The 18,619-nt window shown below is 45.8% G+C and overlaps 1 protein-coding gene across 2 annotated transcripts in view; it reads left to right on the top strand.

Annotated features, from left to right (window-relative positions):
• Positions 1 to 2,698: 2,698 nt before the first annotated feature.
• The window catches only part of TENT5B (terminal nucleotidyltransferase 5B), a 30,262-nt gene continuing 14,341 nt past the window's right edge, over positions 2,699 to 18,619 (top strand). For both annotated transcript variants that reach the window (XR_006388392.1, XM_044288050.1), the window contains exon 1: positions 2,699 to 3,856. Coding sequence is in view for 1 of the 2 variants with exons in the window: in XM_044288050.1 (XP_044143985.1) it covers positions 3,707 to 3,856 (150 nt within the window). In the remaining variant the exon portion in view is untranslated. The remainder of the gene's footprint in view (positions 3,857 to 18,619) is intronic.

Here is an 18,619-nt window from a genome sequence, read left to right on the forward strand (position 1 = left end):
GCCTGGGGACAAGATGGCGCTGTAGCTAACACGGGAAGTGATGGGACGTGCCGGGGAGTAGTTACCAAGGTGTGGTTTTGTGGGTGGGGAACCCCACAGGGAAGGCACGTATCACGGGAGGAGGGATTCTGTTGACCACATGTTTTGCAGGTCCACCCACCTGCTTTCTTCCCGGCGCCATTATAGGGTGGTGGCAATTCATGTATCAATGCAACACCAGGCTTACAGAAATATCTCTGTCTTTTCTCATCAAAATTTAGTTCCCCCCCGGTCTGTTCAAATTCTTTACTACAGTCCAACCACACACGGACCATGTCTGTCAATTAATCATCTTCTAACTTCCCTCTCTTCTCGTTTAACAGCACTTGCCAGGTAGCACTACATAGGATGCCTCCTTTACAGACACCTTTATCTCTTCTCCAACTTACTTAATCCTTTTATGAGGATGCCTCCTTTACAGACACCTTTAACTCTTCTCCAACTTACTTAATCCTTTTATGAAACGTTTGCCTCTCCTGTCCGCCACGTACTGTTCAGGTGAACAGTAACCCTTCGGGACACTTTCCTCATTTCCCATTATCTCTCGTACCTACTGAAGCCGCCTAAAGACCTCTGCATAGAGTAATCACTGGACGTGAAGACCTTTGAGTCCCGGTCAGCACACTCTGGGCTACCGCGAACCGCTCTCCACCCATCTGTGATCGTCCCCTTTATGGAGATTCGAGTCAGACACCGGGCTGAACTCCGATACAGGAACACAGGAGAACTCCGTGTCTCAGTCAATGATACTTGTCAACAGGGTCTTCACAACTTATAGGCACAACACAGTACATCAAGACTTTAAGAAAACATATGGGGTTCTTACTTTCATGCCCTCGAGGACGTCCCAGACTGCTTCCGCACCCCTCCCTCAGACGAACACCAAGAGGCTACACCAGGGGACACTTTATAGGCAAGATGACTCAATTTTCCTACCTCATATCACGGGTTGCGATCCCGGTGTCCGTTAGTGCGCCTCTCCTCGTCTGGTCTCTGGGGGTACGGGAACAGAGGGTCCAATCCTCGAGCCCCACGATTGGGCGCCAAAATTGTTCTGGTTCTGACAAAGCTGCCAGTTTGATTTGATGTACTGCTCCAAATTAATTAATTAAGATACGTGCACGGAGAGATCAGACAGACAACTCACTACATGGAGTTAATCAGTATCTCTGGTTTATTTCTGAAAACAACATGGGTTTCATGAGAGGAGGGAGTGGGAGGGGGGTGAAAGATAAAGTATATATTTTCTATTGGCTATGAACTCTCTACTTTTCTGTAACCTTGACGGCCAGAGGAAATTCCTTCTCCCTCCCCCCTGGGTGAAACCGTTACTTCTTTCTTTGTAGCTGCTTGCTTGAGCTGAACAGAAACCACAAAGAAACACATGATAAAAACACAAAGTAAGATTCTAGTTTATAGGTGTTGGCTGAATGCCTGGCCACCATCTTAGCTCAACAAGCAAGTATCCATTTTGTATCAATAGTCCATAACAATGACACTCTGTGACACTCTAAGCTCAGTGGCCACTTCTGTCTGAGAACATCCTGCTTCAAGCCTCGCAATGGCAAGGTACTGTTGATCAATTGTTAGGTGTCGTCTTGGTCTCATGATGTCAAAATGTGAACAGCATGATGAGGAGGACTGTTTAACGCTAAGTCTACAGGACGACATGTGTCGTGCGACAGATAGGGCACAACTACATAGCAAAATTTTTCGTGCAACATTTTGTCGAACCAATGTCGCGCAACAATTTTAATATTGATAGTCTATGGTGTGGCAATGTGACATGCCGTGACTGCAGTGTGACAGTCGCAGAAAAATCCATCTAGAATGGATTTTTTGCGACTGTCGTAGCATGTCGCATGTTGCAGTGCGACACCATAGACTATCATTATAAAAATTGTCGTCCTGTAGACCTAGCCTAAATATCAATTCTCACTGAACGAGGAAATGTATTGGGCGATTCACGGATCAAACACCTGTTGTGAAATTTGCCCTTAAAGGGGTATTCCCATCACATACAATGGGATATGCCCCTATTGTCTGATAGGTGCGGATCCCACTGCTGGGACCCACACCTACAAGAACAAAGTGTGGAGCGCTGTGACTGGAGGACCCCCGGAGTCCACCACCAAGCGCTGCTCCTATAGAAGTGAATGGGAGCGCACCACGCATGCGTGGCCCATGCTCCTATTCATTTCTATGGGGCAGATGGCAATATCCGAGCCAGCGCTCTGCTATTTTCAGTGGCCCCATAGAAATGAATGGAGGGCGGCTGCGCATTCGCAGTGCGTTCTCCGTTCATTTCCCTGCTCTGTTCTCATTGTAGGTGCAGGTCCCAGCGGTGGCACCCGCACCTATCAGACAATGGAGGCATATCCTAGCGATATACCCCATTGTCTAAGATGGGAATACCCCTTTAAGCTCCTTGTTAGAGAACAGCAAGTTGTGCAAAAAAAATGTGTACGTTCAAAAGTTTAGACAAAAATAAGGAAAAGAACAAACAGCAGGCAGCACTATATAGATACATTTTATTGAATAGCTCAGTAGCTATAGTTTTTATGACATGCAATTATAAAAGTATTCAGATCCAAATTCATTTTCAGATGCAGAAATGTCTGCAATAAATCTGCTGCATGTGATAGCAACCCAAAAAAGTGCATATGTCGTTACCTAGTGTGGAGTGTTTATTGTAGACTACGCCATAGACTTGCATTTATTGGTATCATATTACAAACTGAATAAAGGTTCTTGTGGCCCTCATACTGCTCCCTGACTGACAAGATAATTAGGGTCATTTACCAATCTGGTGTAGAGTAGAACTGGCTTAGTTGCCCATAGCAACCAGATTCCACCTTTCATTTTTGACAGCTCCTTTGGAAAATGAAAGGTGGAATCTGATTGGTTGCTATGGGCTACTTTACACCAGGACCCCAAATGTCTTCTGCTGACAGGATGTCAGTGTTCCCGCCGTGAAAAAGCTGCAGAACCATCTCCGGGACATTATAGGAAGCCAGATCATCACTTACACGCATACGCCATTTACCGCACTAACTTTCTACCACGCCAAATAAAATGTCAACCGATTGTCCCTTTAAACGCACAGGCATTTTTTTCCTACCAATCAAAACCGGGATTCCTTTCTAGGGGGCGGTGCTTCTGCTTTAACCAATGCGCTCGAGGGGTCGCTGGCATCTATCCAATTATAGTGAGCTTCAGACTCTGCGTAGTTTGGGCGGGTACAAAGTGACGACATTTCTTTCCTCCAATCATTAGCTACAAGAGGAAGGTGGCGGATGACTGACATGTTTCTCGCCCAATGAGTGCAATCAGTGCGAAGTTGTCCTCTGTATATAAGAAGAGACCGTAAAGGGGTGTTGCTCAGTGGGTTCTCCGGCTGTCAGTACGCAGTCGTCCACCTCACTCAGCTCGGGCACGTACAACCTTACGGCGCGGCCTGCCTTTTATTTTAATGCCCTGTCACCTTCTCCAAGGACTCTTTTATTGACCCGCGCCCTCCTTTTACCCGGCTTCTCCGTCCTGTGAGCTGCGTGACCTGTTGCTGAGCCTCCTCTTCAGCTGTTAAGGCGTGGAGATAGCGTTTCCTCACTGAACTCTTGCTACAATCTCTCAACTTACGCCTCCCGGAGAATACCGAGCATCAGCCATGACCGAATCCCCGCTGTCATCTCCGCGCTTCAGCATCCTCTCCTGGCAGCAGGTCAGCCGGTTGGACGCCATCCTGAAGGAGAGTGTACCCATCCACGGCCGCGGCAACTTCCCAACTCTGTTATGCCAGCCACGGCACCTGGTACAGGTAAGATTTAGCGGAATGGCTGGTGCTGTGCGGTGCTAGGAGGGGAGTCTCCTCCATATTGGGTGTGTGAGAAGTGACAGCCTGCCCAGTAGTGCATGCCTTCCCGCTGAGTCAGTCTGGCAGCGTGCTGGAGGACGGCTTCTCCTGTCACACACGTGGTGTAAAGGTCGTCCCCTGCAGCGCTGCCCTGGGCTCTGCGAGGACGGGGCCCCTGGATTCTGCCCTGGGCTGTGAGAAGGGGGTTCTGGATTCTGCCCTGGCCTGTGAGAGAAGGGGGTTCTGGATTCTGCCCTGGCCTGTGAGAGAAGGGGATTCTGGATTCTGCCCTGGGCTGTGAGAGAAGGGGGTTCTGGATTCTGCCCTGGGCTGTGAGAGAAGGGGGGGGTCTGGATTCTGCCCTGGGCTGTGAGAGAAGGGGGGGGGGGGGGGGGGGGGGTCTGGATTCTGCCCTGGGCTGGGAAGGGGGTTGCCCTGGGCTCTGTCTTTGAAGTGTGGCTGTATTCTGCTGAGAAGGAACTGCTTAGTGGGCGCTGAAGGGAGGACCTGCTGCTGCATTCTGCTTAGTGGGCGCCGAAGGGAGGACCTGCCGCTGCATTCTGCTTAGTGGGCGCCGAAGGGAGGACCTGCCGCTGCATTCTGCTTAGTGGGCGCCGAAGGGAGGACCTGCCGCTGCATTCTGCTTAGTGGGCGCCGAAGGGAGGACCTGCCGCTGCATTCTGCTTAGTGGGCGCCGAAGGGAGGACCTGCCGCTGCATTCTGCTTAGTGGGCGCCGAAGGGAGGACCTGCCGCTGCATTCTGCTTAGTGGGCGCCGAAGGGAGGACCTGCCGCTGCATTCTGCTCGCCCCGGGGGCGGGGAGGCTGCAGTGTATGTTCTAGCATATTGCATGGATCCTTCACACTCCAGCTGATGGCAGGGTGCCAGGTCTTAACAGTGATTTGCAGGAGTGAAACTGCTGGCTGAGGAACTGTGCGGGCTGTTACATAACCCACTTCTATGGTCCACAGTACTTGCCTCTAATAAAGTAGATTGGCGGTGGCAGTCCAAGAGCCCAGTCGCAAGGGTCGTGCCTGTGTCTTAACAAGCTGGTAGCATTCTAATTTTGCTCCACAGTTGACTTCAGTCTGTCCTGCTATCATCCTTTTCAGGCTGGGCAGATGGAACAGACTATCCTGATCTTTTAGCCCCTCTCCTATTACTTGTACATGTGACAAGGCCATATCTGTTTCCATTCAGTAATAAACACTTGACAAGTTTAGTTGGACTAGTTAAGCGGATCCATCAGACTGGCACATGCATCCACTTATCTGCTACCACCATAACTGCAGCATAGAGGAAGGTCATCCAGCCTGATACTGAATGGGCCCTGTTCTGCACATCTCTCATTTGCTTGTCCCCTATGAAGCCACATGGCTGTCTCTGGTACAGATAAATTGTGCAGAGCCACTGTGGTGGGTCTAGATGGGGCAAGGAAGTGCTCATTTAAATGGGGGTGAAGCATTTACGTGCAGCGATCGCCTCCACACTATTGCGATCGCTCATCCTCATGCAGCAGTGGGCTGTTCAGACAGCACGATCTGCTGCTCGGGATCGATAATTTACTTGTTGGCATGAACAGTTTCACCCGATATACAAGTGTTTCACTCATCGGGTGATCGGCTGCACCTTTAGATGGGCAAATTGTCGCAGGAATGCTCATCCCTGATCTGCCTTATCTTGATGCCATAAACTTCATTCACTTAAAGGGGTATTCCCATCTTAGCGATATGCCCCCATTGTCTGATAGGTGCGGGTCCCAAGGAGAACAGAGCGGAGAAAGTGGAGGGCGCATGCGCAGCCGCCCTCCATTAATTTCTATGGAGCCGCTGAAAATAGCTGAGTGCTTGCTCGGCTATTTCCGTTGGCCCCATAGAAAGGAATGGGAGCGGTGGCCGGGCATGTGTGGTGCGCTCCCATTCACTTCAATGGGAGGCGGGGAGCTGTGCCTGGTGGTGGACAGACCCTGGGAAACCCAGGGTCCTCCAGCCACAACTCTCCCCGGCTCCGTTCTCATTGTAGGTGCGGGTCCCAGAAGTGGGACCTGCACCTGTCAGACAATGGGGGCATATCCTAGCGACATGCCCCCATTGTCTAAGATATACAGTATCTGTATATCCATAGCCTTCACACTGAGCCACCGATTTGGTTGAAACATGATCTGCTCAATTTTTTTTTTTTTTGGGGTGAAGGGTCTCAGGACTGCCTGTAATGCTGTTCTGCACAAATGCTGTAAAGCAGTGGTTCTCAACCTTTTCATGCCAAATACCCCATTGGTGACAAAGCGAATGGTGATGACCAAAATAAGGCTATCCTCACTGCTTGTCATAGGATCTGGTCTAAGCCTCTGTCAGCAGTTCTTCATATTTAACAAAACGCCACTTTGGGTCTGATGGATGACCATTACTACTTAAATTGTGTTCTGAGCTACCAAACATACAGGAGAATACAGAACTACATACCTGTTACCTCCAGTGAGGTCTCCTCTGATATATAGATGTGTTTTGTCATCTTTGTTTAGACCAGATCACCCTGATTTCTTTCAGCTGTCATGTCTGTGCGGAGTTTGTTACAGATATCTCAAGTTCCTACTTTTCCATCATCCTCACCACCTAGTTACCCCTCAATACTGTGTGCTGTGCACTGCAAGACTATACTGTAGTCTCCTAAAAATGCTAGTACTGTAGACAGTGCACCTTCAATAATTATTGACACACAGCCCTGATGGTGTTTGTTCCCCAACCCCCCCACCCTCCCCTTCAAAATAATGGTGCTAAGCTGACTCTGTGCCTGAGTGCTCCAACAGTAATGGTGTGCTCCCAAAAGTCCCACTAATTATAATTCTTGCCCAGTGTGTCCTAAGTGTGAACAGCACCCCCTATACTAATTTCAGCCATTGGGGCCCCAGAATTAATGCAGTCATAGTCCTCTGGTAGTAATATAGCCAACAATAATTCCTCCTATGGTGCCCAAATGTGTCCTAATGACCCTACCTTAATGGCCCAATAGCTTAATGTATTAGGTTGCCAAATAAAACTAAACACAAAAACTCGCCTCCATGTGGCTGTCTGTAATGCAGGACATGGGCTTCTGGTCTGCATCCTGAGCTGCTTGCAACCCAGCTGGGTGCGGTTTCATCATATTGCCTGCACCATCCTGACAGGCTTCAGGCCTAGTGCCTGTGGCCTATGAGGGCGAACAGCAGGGCAGGGAGACACTGGCTCCTGTTCCCTGCTGTTGGATTCAGCTTTACTGGCATCCTGGGTTGGTGATGCCATTGACTATTGAGAGGCTTTAGCAACCAGCAACGAAGCACTGTGGGTACATATTTCATAAGGTGAGAACTGGTGTAGGGTCCATCACCAGGAAATCATTTTAGCTTGGTCCGACTGAGCAAACCAAGAGATCCTTGTCTCCAGTGATCGCCAATTCATCTAATATCTCAGCACGTCCATTTATGAATGATCTTCAGATCAGCCGATCTGCCCTCTAGCAGTCTTCTAAGCTTGCAGCCTTGTGTTCAGCGCAAAGGTTTTTTTGTGCCCAGATACTGCCTTTCCCTGCCACAGCCCATTGACTGTGATGGAACCTGGGATTGCTCAAGCCCTATCGGTCTATGCTGGATACAATTGACTGGCAGGCAGTTCCTCAGCCACATAGATTTAACAGTTTGAAACTAGCCTAATCGGGCTACTTACACCTGACCCATATTTATTGGAGTTTATGAAATTCCTTAAAGGGGACCTTTCACTACAATAAAAAAAGTCTAAACTAAGTATACAGACCTGGAGAGCGGCGCCCAGGGATCTCCCTGCACTTACTATTATCCCTGGGCGCCGCTCCGGTATCTTCATATGTTTGGCTCAACTGGGTGGAGCCTGCCAGCGTCTCCTCCCAGGCTGTAGTGCTGGCCAATTGCAGCGCTCAGCTCATAGCCTGAGTTTTTTTTTTCCCCTCAGGCTGCGTTTGGCCAGCACTACAGCCTGGGAGAAGGAGACACTGACAGGCTCCACCCAGCTGAGCCGAACATATGAAGATACCGGGAGAATGGAGCGGCGCCCATGGATAAGTGAAGGGAGATCCCTGGGCGCCGCTCTTAATGTCTGTATGCTTAGTTTAGATTTTTTTTTTTTTTTATTGTAGTGAAAGGTCCTCTTTAATTTTCAAAATTTAAGTAAATATGCTATGCAGTATGCAGCTAATAACTGGAGAACACTTAATTGTAAGAAATCTGTGCATTTGTCTTCTGTTAGAAAAGCTCTATGTCCTACGGCATCTAAAAGGGAATCAAAGAAACAAAGTGTATCTGCTATATTCAGTGCTGGCCATAAAAGGGTTGTCTGGGAATAAATGACTTTTCACAGGAGCCCACAGCCTGCCTCCAGTATGAAAAGATTCATGCTTGCCTGTTTCCGACGGGAGCCAGTGTGCAGGACTGGAGCCATGTCAATCTTCTGATCCACAGCTTGTTTACTGCCTCTCCAGTATGATGAACTGCTCTGCTGAAGTCAGTTATTGGCTGCAGCGGAGCAGATGTCTGGGACAAACCACAGTCCAGAAGATAAACATACAAGGCCAGAGGCGGCATGGTTTGAGTCTTGCCATAGCAGACAGAAGCAGGCTCCTGTGCAGTTACTTATTCCAGGACAACCTCTTAAATACTGTCTTCCTGTTCTATCTAGCAGTTCTGAGATGACTGCAGGCCCAGTAGTGACCTTCCTTCTGTGGTCTAGAGGAGGAACTTGCTACTGAGCATGTGCAGCAGTCTCAGGCATTGTAGCTGAAGAACTTGGAGCAGCATGATGATAACTAATATAGGGGCAGCAGAGAAGAGGTGAAAACGAATTTCCTATCGCCACTAGAGCATCCTGCTTAATCATCACTGTATATAGTATAAGGATGTGAGAACTGATCATCTATCACCACTAGAACACCTGCTTATCAGTTTTAATAAGAACATAAGGAGACACATCAAATCGGATACAACAGTCTTGTGGCTTAGTTGCAAGTTGTGGGGATTGCAGTGTTTTCTGCAACATTTGTGTTCCTTGCCACCTTTTCAAAGTGATCTAAGACATTTACTATGCGTGACTTCTGCAAAAGTCAGTCTCAACCTACACCAGGCAACTCCCTGGTGTACTTTAAACATAGGTGCCAAATACATTGACCCCGTCCAGAACTGTAATAGTACGATGCAGCAGGACTTGCCACCCGGTGCTGTACTATTACTGCACACTGGGTGGGCACAGCTCAGCGGCGTGGTCCAGCAGTCACTGATAGCCAGACCCCTGCTGTATGCGCAGGCATTAACCCTTGATGTGCTGCAGTCCATGTCTGTGTAGGGATTGGAGCAGCTATCAAGCCCCCACTCTGCTGTGACAGGGACATAATGGCAGCCCAATGGCTTCCTTAGGCATCGTGGCTGCCTTCCATGGATCTTGCAGGAAGCTGGTATTACACATTATTCAGTGTGTAATACACTTACAGCCAGTGCATCAAAATACAGAAGTATTGTGATCCATTGTAAAGGGGATCAGACCCCTGAACGTTTAAAGGGCTTCTGTCACCCCACTAAACTTTTTTTTTTTTTGTTTACTTATAATCCCTATAGTGCGATTTCTGCATACATAAGTCTGTTTAGAAATGTTTCTGAATTTCCAAGATTTACTTCTAAGCCTTCTAACACCCCCCCCTCCAAAAAAAAAAATTACCTTTACAAAATAATCCAAACATTAAGTAGACATATGGGGAATGTAAAGTAATTATTTTTGGAGGTATTACTATTATAAATTTATTTTTTTGACGCCCTATTTTACCACTGTCGTGAAGTACAATGTGACAAGAACTATCTCAGAATGGCCTGGATAAGTGTTAAAGTTATCACCACATAGTGACACGGGTCAGATTTACCAAAAAAAAGGCTGTCAGGAAGGATGAAGTGGCTACGATGTGCCTGCACATTAGATTCGTCCTCTGGACAATCCAATGTTTATGGGGGGCCTCTTGACTCTATGGCAGACATCACTGGAGGGAACTATCAGCAAGTTGGCTCTTGACTGCCCAATCTTCTCAGATGAGCCACTGCAAGAGGTGTCTGGCAGCAGCTTCTACTTTCTCAACTGGGCAGTCATCTGAGTAGATTAGGAGTGATGGTCGTCAGCCACTTGAGCAGTTGATGGCATCTTTTGTGCATGGCTGACCCTACATGCTGAAATGAAATGGCTCTCCTCACCAACAATTTATAATACTGGTATCTTGCGTGACATCAGTCACCCAGGGCCAGGTATGACTAGTCTAAGACCGCTTTCTGAATTTTTCTTAGACTTGGGCTCCATTCACACATCCGTAATAATGGGTCAGCAACTTTAGGAACTGGTGCGGACCCATTCATTCTCTATGTGGACTGAGTTGATGTGGAGAGCACACTATGTGCTCTCCGCATCTGCATTTCCAGAGCATGCCACCTATCTTCCAGTCTGTGGCCTCCAAAAAAAATTGAAATTATTCTATGAGCCATACTTGGGATTACAATGGGTTAATTTGTACAGGGCAGGAATAGAAGCGGACAGCAGTGTGCTGTACGCCTCTGCATTTCCGGTGCGCGGCTCGACCTTCCCGCCACAGCTCCAGAAGATTGTACCGCTTCAGCTACATAATTCTGGCCCAAACATACCACCAGGGAGGCTAAAAAAAAAATTGGGCTACTTGGTCTGATTTTTAGGCTAAAACCAGGTGCTGGTCAAAAACTGATCAGGTGCAGACCTCTTCCTTGTCTTATATGTGTAGCTTCTGGTTTTGGCTCGCAATCTTTCAGCATTCATAGAAACTCTGGCAGTGTAAAGATGCCACAGATTACCCAATAAACAAGTAATTGAGTTTTCAAATTGCTGCTGGCAAATGTGTCAGTATGGGAAGGGCAATAGTATTAGGGATCGCTGCATGTAAAAGCAGTTGTCTCTTCCACTGGTGAGCAGACTATTGCCTGGAAGGAACTCTTCCCTCCTGCAGAATTGTCCAGTCTGAAGGACAGTCCAAGATGAAAAGCTGTCCTGCTATGGCCTTCAGAGGCTGGCTGTAATTTGTGGGGCCAGCAGAAGGGGATTCATTCACAGGAAAAACCAAGCATTACACCATTTCCAGACTCTGTAGAACAGCCTTTATACCATATGGTGTTGTATAACTGCCTAGTGGATGGAGCTGCTCAACAGCTTAGAACCTTAGAGCTTGGACCCCAACCAGATTTGGTTCCAAAAAGGAGAGGTGGAAGTTGTTATACTTGGCATCCAGTGGCTAGGTAGACTACAGCTTTTGGGTGTGAAATGAATTGTGCGCTCAGATTTGTAAATGGTTAGTCACCGCTTCATACTGTTTGTGTCCACGCCCTGTAAAGTACCAGGAGACATGTTCATGTCAAGGATGGCTATGACTGTCATGCCTGTGCATTCATCTGGGACTATGACTTGTGTAGATAAAATCCTAAAACTCCTTCACCCAGCTATTAAATGGCAACTCGGTCCCATTTAGTCGTCATGAGGTTCCCTTGGTGTGCACACAAGTCAGTCAAGAGGAAGCTGTATGGAGTTAAGTTTCAAATAAAACTTGAAGCTTTGCAATATATATAATCTATATTCTAATATCCAAAGGATGAGGCAGCTCTCCAAGTAAAGTGAAAAAGGTGGATCCTTTATTCCCCTCTGCAACGTTTCAACCGTCTCAATGCGGTCTTTCTCAAGCATACCACAAGGTGTCATACAAGGGTATATATACCCACAATACATAGCAATCAATTAGAGTGACAATTATTCAATATAAAGTGCATAGTGCACTATACAATAAATATAACTGACATGATTTCATAAAACGTGGTGATTTACATATCATGATGATCTCCACAATATCATGATATTTGTACACATTGTATTGGGGAGATCATCATGATATGTAAATCATCATGTTTTATGAAATCATGTCAGTTATATTTATTGTATATTGCACTATGCACTTTATTATACTTTGTATTGAATAATTGTCACTCTGATTGCTATGTATTGTGGGTATATATACCCTTGTATGAAACGTTGCAGAGGGGAATAAAGGATCCACCTTTTTCACTTTACTTGGAGTGCTGCCTCATCCTTTGGATATTTGTTTACCTAGAGCCGTCTGAGCCTGCGGCTGAGAGGACCTGCACCTGTATTCTTGGTCTTGTGCTGCTGGGACCCTCTTTTTGGTATCTAATCTATATTCTATATATATATATATATATTTTTTTAAAGGGTTTCTATCACCTTGTTTTGACATAATTGGCGATCCGCAAGTGTCTGCTCTACCAAACAATGCTATTATAATACCTTTGTGTGTAGCCGTTTGCCTAAACTAACTTTTATTGATATGCTAATGAATGTCTAGGTGCTATGGGGGCGTCTTTTCAGCACCTAGAGGCTTGGTCTACTCACACAAAATGCCACCCAGCGCGTCCCTCCAGCCCGCCCATCTCCTCTGGCATGCGATCCTCCCTCTGAGCCAGCGGACGAATTTTCACGCCTGCGCTGTGCACGTCTGTATTTGGCGCAGTGACTGAACGCTCCCTGCACCAGCATCTCCACTGCGCCATCTGTTCCTCGGAGCACTATGATGTAATCGGCGCAGGTGCAGTGGAGATGCCTGTGCAGGGAGCGGTCAGACATTCACTGCGCCAAATACAGACGCGCAGGCGTGAGAATTCGTCCACTGGCTCAGAGGGAGGAATGCATTCCAGAGGAGAGGGACGCGCTGGGTGGCATTTTGTGAGTAGACCGAGCCTCTAGGTGCTGAAAAAACACCCCCATAGCACCTAGAGCCTCATTAGCATATCAATAAGTTAGTTCTTTAGGCAAACTGCTGCACACAAAGGTATTATAATAGCATTGTTTGGTAGAGCAGACACTAGCGGATCGCTAGTGTCTGATAGCTAATTATGTCAAAACGAGGTGATGGAAACCCTTTAAGCCACTCTTTTTATGGGCTGAGGATCGGGACATTTGGGGCTGTTTCACACAAGCGGATGCTGTGCGTGTCATCCACTGCATGAGACAGCCAAGTCCCGCTCCAGACAGCAGACACGGAGCAGTAACATGATTGTGTTTTTTGTTTTGTTTTTTCTCCTCTGACCTTTTTACTACAAAATCGGTGACCACTTTACCTCACTTATTTTGTAGTAAAAAGATCAGAGGCACCAAGCATAATCAATCATGTTACTGCTCGGTTGGTATGGGGCGTTCGTTTATTACATGGTCTGCCATTGAAGTGCCTGGCATGGAATGTCCTATTGTGTTCTTACCACACATGGCTTCCCTAAGAACAGTCTCTATAATTGCTGTGACGGTGGCAAGTCAAACGTCTGACTCAGATTAATCTATTATTCCTCTGCTCAGACATAAATATTACAATAGGTAATGTAACTAGAATGAAATCTGACTCTTCATCAGCTAATTAAAACATAGTATATTAGAATACAATATCTGAGCAAAAAACATACCCAGTGCAGCAAACTACTTCTCCCAGCATGCACACTTACTCGGCTGTTCTCCAAATTTCCCTAAAGGGGTGGTACACAGCCAGCTCCATTCACCATCTATTGAATATATAGTTCAGGTGTGTGTGACTTTATATTTTTTTATTTTTTTTTATTTTTTTTGTGTTGGAAACGGTAACTTTGTGCCTTCTAACCCCTTCCTACCCCTTCCCACCCACTAATGTACCAATACATCAGAGTGCAGTGAGCTAATGCCAACTGATGTAGTACATGATGTTGCTGGTGCAGGCCAGGAGTTGGGCCCACTCAATCACTTGAGTGCCAGCTGGGGTTGGAGATGATAAAATGTCTAGGGGAATCACTATACAAGGTAATATAGGAGTATTGTATCTATTACAGGGTACACAAAGATGGCAGGTTTCAGTCCCCTAAAGGGGCTGAAAAAAAACTTGTGCAAACTTTATTGAACTGAAAAACTTTATTAACCTACATGCACACAACCATTTGGGTTTTGCAGTATGCAAACTGCAGATCCACAAATTCTTTTTTTTTTTTGATCCATTGTAACAATGCCTATCCTTGTCCTATTCATTTTGCAGAAGACATGTTCTATATATTTTTTTTTTTTCTTTTGCGGCCCTATTGAAGTGAATGGGTCCGCACCTGAGCCGCATTTGTGTGCATGTAGGCTTATATTGATTGTGACAAATGAGGCAATACTGTGTACTTTTTTTTTTTTTTTTTTTTTTTTTTTTTTTTTTTCTCCTTCTTCCTGGGTGCAGAGAATATCATGAGCTCATGAAGCAGGACTTGTAAGCAAAATGTTGGGTCACTAATTGACTAAGGGGATCTGCCACTGGCTTATCACTTTTAATAAAGCTTATTTATTTTAATGCCCTAAATCACTAGGCTATGTCCCATTGCCTGATAGGTGCAGGACCCACCTCTGAGACCATCACCTATCTAGTAAACACAGCCACCAAAGTCTAAGAGGGTGCACCACGTGTGTGGCTGTACTCCATTCATTTCTATGTGGCTGCCCAAAATGGTGGAGTGCTGGCTTGGTTATTTCCAGCAGCCCCATGGAAATGAATGGGAGTGGTGGCCACAAGTACAGTGTGCTCCCATTTACTTCTGACTTTGCTAGTCATGTGTACCCATTCTCAGATGGGAATACCCCCTTTAATACAGTTTTTTGGCTACTGTGGTACTGTAGCCTGGTTTTAGTCCCCCCCTTTTTTTTTTTTTTTTCCCCCCCTCAAGCTATTAGTTTAGCGCTGTGATTGGCCAGCGCTACAGCATGGGAGTATGAGACGCCTGCAGGTTCCCCTGAGTGGAGCCTAACTATGAAGATACCGGAGAACGGAGCGGCGCCCAGGTGTAACAGTAAGTGCAGGGGGATCCCTGGGCGCCACTCCATGTCTGTATAGTTAGTTTAGATGTTTTATTCTAGTGAAAGGTCCTCTAAGTTTAAAAAGGCACAATGTGTGATTAGACACCAGTAATGTTTTAGCTTCTAAGTATAGGAAAAAACATGGATATTTATGTGGTAATGCTATAGCTTGGTGGTGGTGGTCTGTCATGTATGTAGAGCTTTTTGGTTCAAGTCTTTGCTAAAACGTATTACCTGTTTATTCATAGACACAACATATGATAAAGAAACCAGTAACATTTATTAGCTTTCTAAAAAAATAATTCTCAATATAAGAACAGACTTTTCTCGTATGATGAATGTAGAAGAAAAATAAGTCTGAAGAAAATCAAAGGCCTTTCACATGGACGAGTTTTCTGTACAGTTGCAATGCTTGAGGTGAACGCATAGCACCCGCACTGAATCCAGACCCATTCATTTCTTTGGGGCTGTGCACATGAGCTTTTTTTTTTTTTTTTCACGCATCTCTTGTGCATTGTGTGAAAATTGCAGCATGTTCTATATTTTTTTTTTTTTCCCCACACAACAGTCCCCAAAGAAGTGAATGGTGCTGCATGAAAATCACAAGTGCGTATGCGGTGCAAATTTTCTTCATGCATGGTTGCTAGATCAGGATGGGGACCCGATCATTATTTTATCTTATAACATGGTTATATGGGAAAATGGCCTTAATACAGAATGCTTAGTAAAATGAGGATGGTGGGGTTAAAAAAAAAAATTCTGGATCTGTATAGTGCAACCTGTTTTATTTCTTTGTCTGGCTCACTGAGAAGGTTGCACATGCTCAGCTTCATCCTTAGCTGTGATAGGGTGAGCATGGACACGCCCCCTGAGCTGCCAGCTTGATATAAATCTAGCAGAGCAATGAATGTGGAGATCTCTGGATCCATGTGAGGTACAGGGCTGGTTCTAGCTTTGTTAGAAACTTGAGTACTATATAAAAGTTACCTTTTAAGGCATTACCACAGATGCTTGGTGTTCCTATACTTATAAGCTGACACATCACTGGTGTCTTTATAATCCTATCTTGTGCCTGTGAATAAAGCAGTAATATGTAGATTGGCTTTCTGAGCAGATCTGTCTGGTGAAGCTATAGTGTATGGGATATATTTTACATGCTAGCACACAGCTCTTGGACAGGGCTCTGCCCTCAGTCTGTTAAGGGGAGTGGGCATGTTCAGAGCACAGGGGGTGTTACAAAGCAGTGCTCAGGGTATTCGGCCTCACCTCTGGTGCTCCAGTTCTCATTTTCATATGAATAAAAATGCAGATTACTCTGCAACCATTTATCGTACAAAGGTATAGCATAATGAGCCCTACCAGGCATTGTCTGGTGTAATAGGGTTGAACCTGGTGACAGCCTCTTTAAAATCCATTTCACATGTTGGAGGACTTATCACACTCTTACTTGAACCTAGTGCATACAACCCATCATACCCAGCGGTCCTGTATACCTAAATGGGAATTCGAATTGGGCTCAACCCTATCTGAACAATTGAAACAAATTTGTGAATACACATGTAATTGCCCAAAACACATTGCTTGAAACATCATTTAGAGTACAACCACACAGCATGGTTCAGGTGTAGATGTGGTTGTATGGTCCTTGGTTATCTCAGACAACTGGTTCATAATGCCAGGATATGCACCTATATCAGGAATGGAGCCCTGCAAAGTGGTGGCTAGAGGACTCCAGTCATAGAAGTAAATGGGAGTGCACCACACATGACCGGCCACCACTCCCTTCAATACCATTAACAATGCAGTCTGACAAACTCATCAGTTTAACAATAGCCAGCCGTATAGCTGAACAGTACTCGACTGCGTTGAGTGGTCATCCCTGCATACAGTGCAGATTGTGGTATTTTCAGGTGTAAAAATGGCGCATAATACAGTACCAGAAAAGAGTTTACACATCTCATGTACTTTGCTTTTTTTGAAATTTTGACCTGTGGTCAGATTTTGAAATCTGCAGCTTGTCAATTGGTTGCTGACCCATTTAAAGGGAGCCTGCGATCAACTTTATGCTGACTGTACTGAGGCCAGTATTAAGTAGTGACAGAAATGCTGATTTCAGAGGAGCATCACTCATCAGCTAAAAGTGCTTGCTGAGAACCTCATAATCATTGCAGCCCAGGCCTTAAGAGTCATGGTTATTCATGAATTCCTGCTGATGAGTCTTCTACCTAGTTTTCTCCCTCGGTCTGGTAGAGAACTGCCAATCAGCAGGTGGGTGGAGTGCAGGAGATTATGAATAGCCATGACTCTTCTCAGGTAACTTGACTCTTCTAAGGCCTGTGCTGTAATTGATGCTGATTCTTGGCAACCACTTTTAGTTCCTAAGTGAAGTTGCTGAAATCAGCATTTGTCACTAATTTATGCTGCCCTCAGTACAGTCAGTATAAAGCTAGACAGGTTCCCTTTAAATAAATGGAACAGATTTTTATGGTGGGTTTGCTCCTGGGTGAAACGTTTTGGGATTCAGGTCTGTTGCCTCATTAAATCAGTAAGGGGTCGCAGTAAGTAAGGAGCTTTTTTAAGGGTGTATTAGGCTGGCATCTGCCAGATTATTGTTAAGAAGTGGTTGTATGAGCGCTTGCTAGCATCAATGATATAGCAGTGTAAGAGCTTTCACACAAGCAGATCCATGCATAGAATCTGCTGCTTGAAAGACAGCCAAGCTCCGTTCTCCACTATCTGATTTTTGTAGTAAAAAAATGAAATGCTCAGTGCCTCAGATTTTTATTTGTTAATGCTCAGGGTTTCTGCTGTCTGGAATGGGGCTTGGCTCTTTCATGCAGCAGATTCCACGCACAGCATCTGCTTGTGTGAAACTGACCTAATGCTGCCACTGATTACCTGATGAATGGACAAATGCTTGTTCATTGTAAGTGGTTTATTTTTTTTCTTATATATGAGCCTCATAACACTGACAGGCAATAGGGGCTGATACAATGCAGCTGGGGGCTAATGAGAGGCATGGGGCTCTTATCTGAGGTCTAATTGGGGGTCTTATTGTCCTCTAAAACCTAGGTGTCTTACAGGGCAAAAAAACTGTTTAATAATTATGTAAACGTCTAACTTGTATCCTAGCAGGCCAGTGCAATAAGTTCTTGGAGGTCTGGACCATTTAGACCAGTGGTGCACAACCTTTTCTGGTTAGGGCCTACATTGTCAGCCTGGGCCGAAAATAAAACTTAAAAGAGAGAGAGATATATAGAAAGAATGGGGGCCATAATTTTTACAATACTGAGGACATTATACATATGAGCACTGCAGAGAGTCATTGTAACTACATGGGGCACTGCAGCAGGTCTTTATAAATACTTGGACCACGATGGGGGATATTATATCTACTGCAGACATAGGGCTATTACTATTGTGGGCTCTTATAGGGGTATTGTTACTGCTGGGGGCATTATTATTGAGCACATTAATGGGGATGCTATTGGAGGTGCTGTGGGGCAGTGCTCCTGAACTCCAGTCCTCAGGGCCCACCTACCATGATTTGAGTATCCCACAGAATGAATACCTGTGGCGCGTGCTGATACACTGACACTATCATCTGCTCAATACTGATGAAATCCTGAGCCCATGACCGTCAGATGGGCCCTGAGGACTGGAGTTGAGGAACCTTGCTGTAGGGAACACTAACCGTTAAGGACAGTTTGGGAGCATATCATGGGGAACTACTTGAATGGAACTAGCTCAGTATTGGAGGTAGCAGCAGGATGACAGTGTTTAGGCACTAGGAAGGGGAGGATGGTGGTAAAGTGGAATC

Source organism: Bufo gargarizans, chromosome 3 (genome assembly GCF_014858855.1).
Source record: "Bufo gargarizans isolate SCDJY-AF-19 chromosome 3, ASM1485885v1, whole genome shotgun sequence".
NCBI classification, from domain to species: domain Eukaryota; kingdom Metazoa; phylum Chordata; class Amphibia; order Anura; family Bufonidae; genus Bufo; species Bufo gargarizans.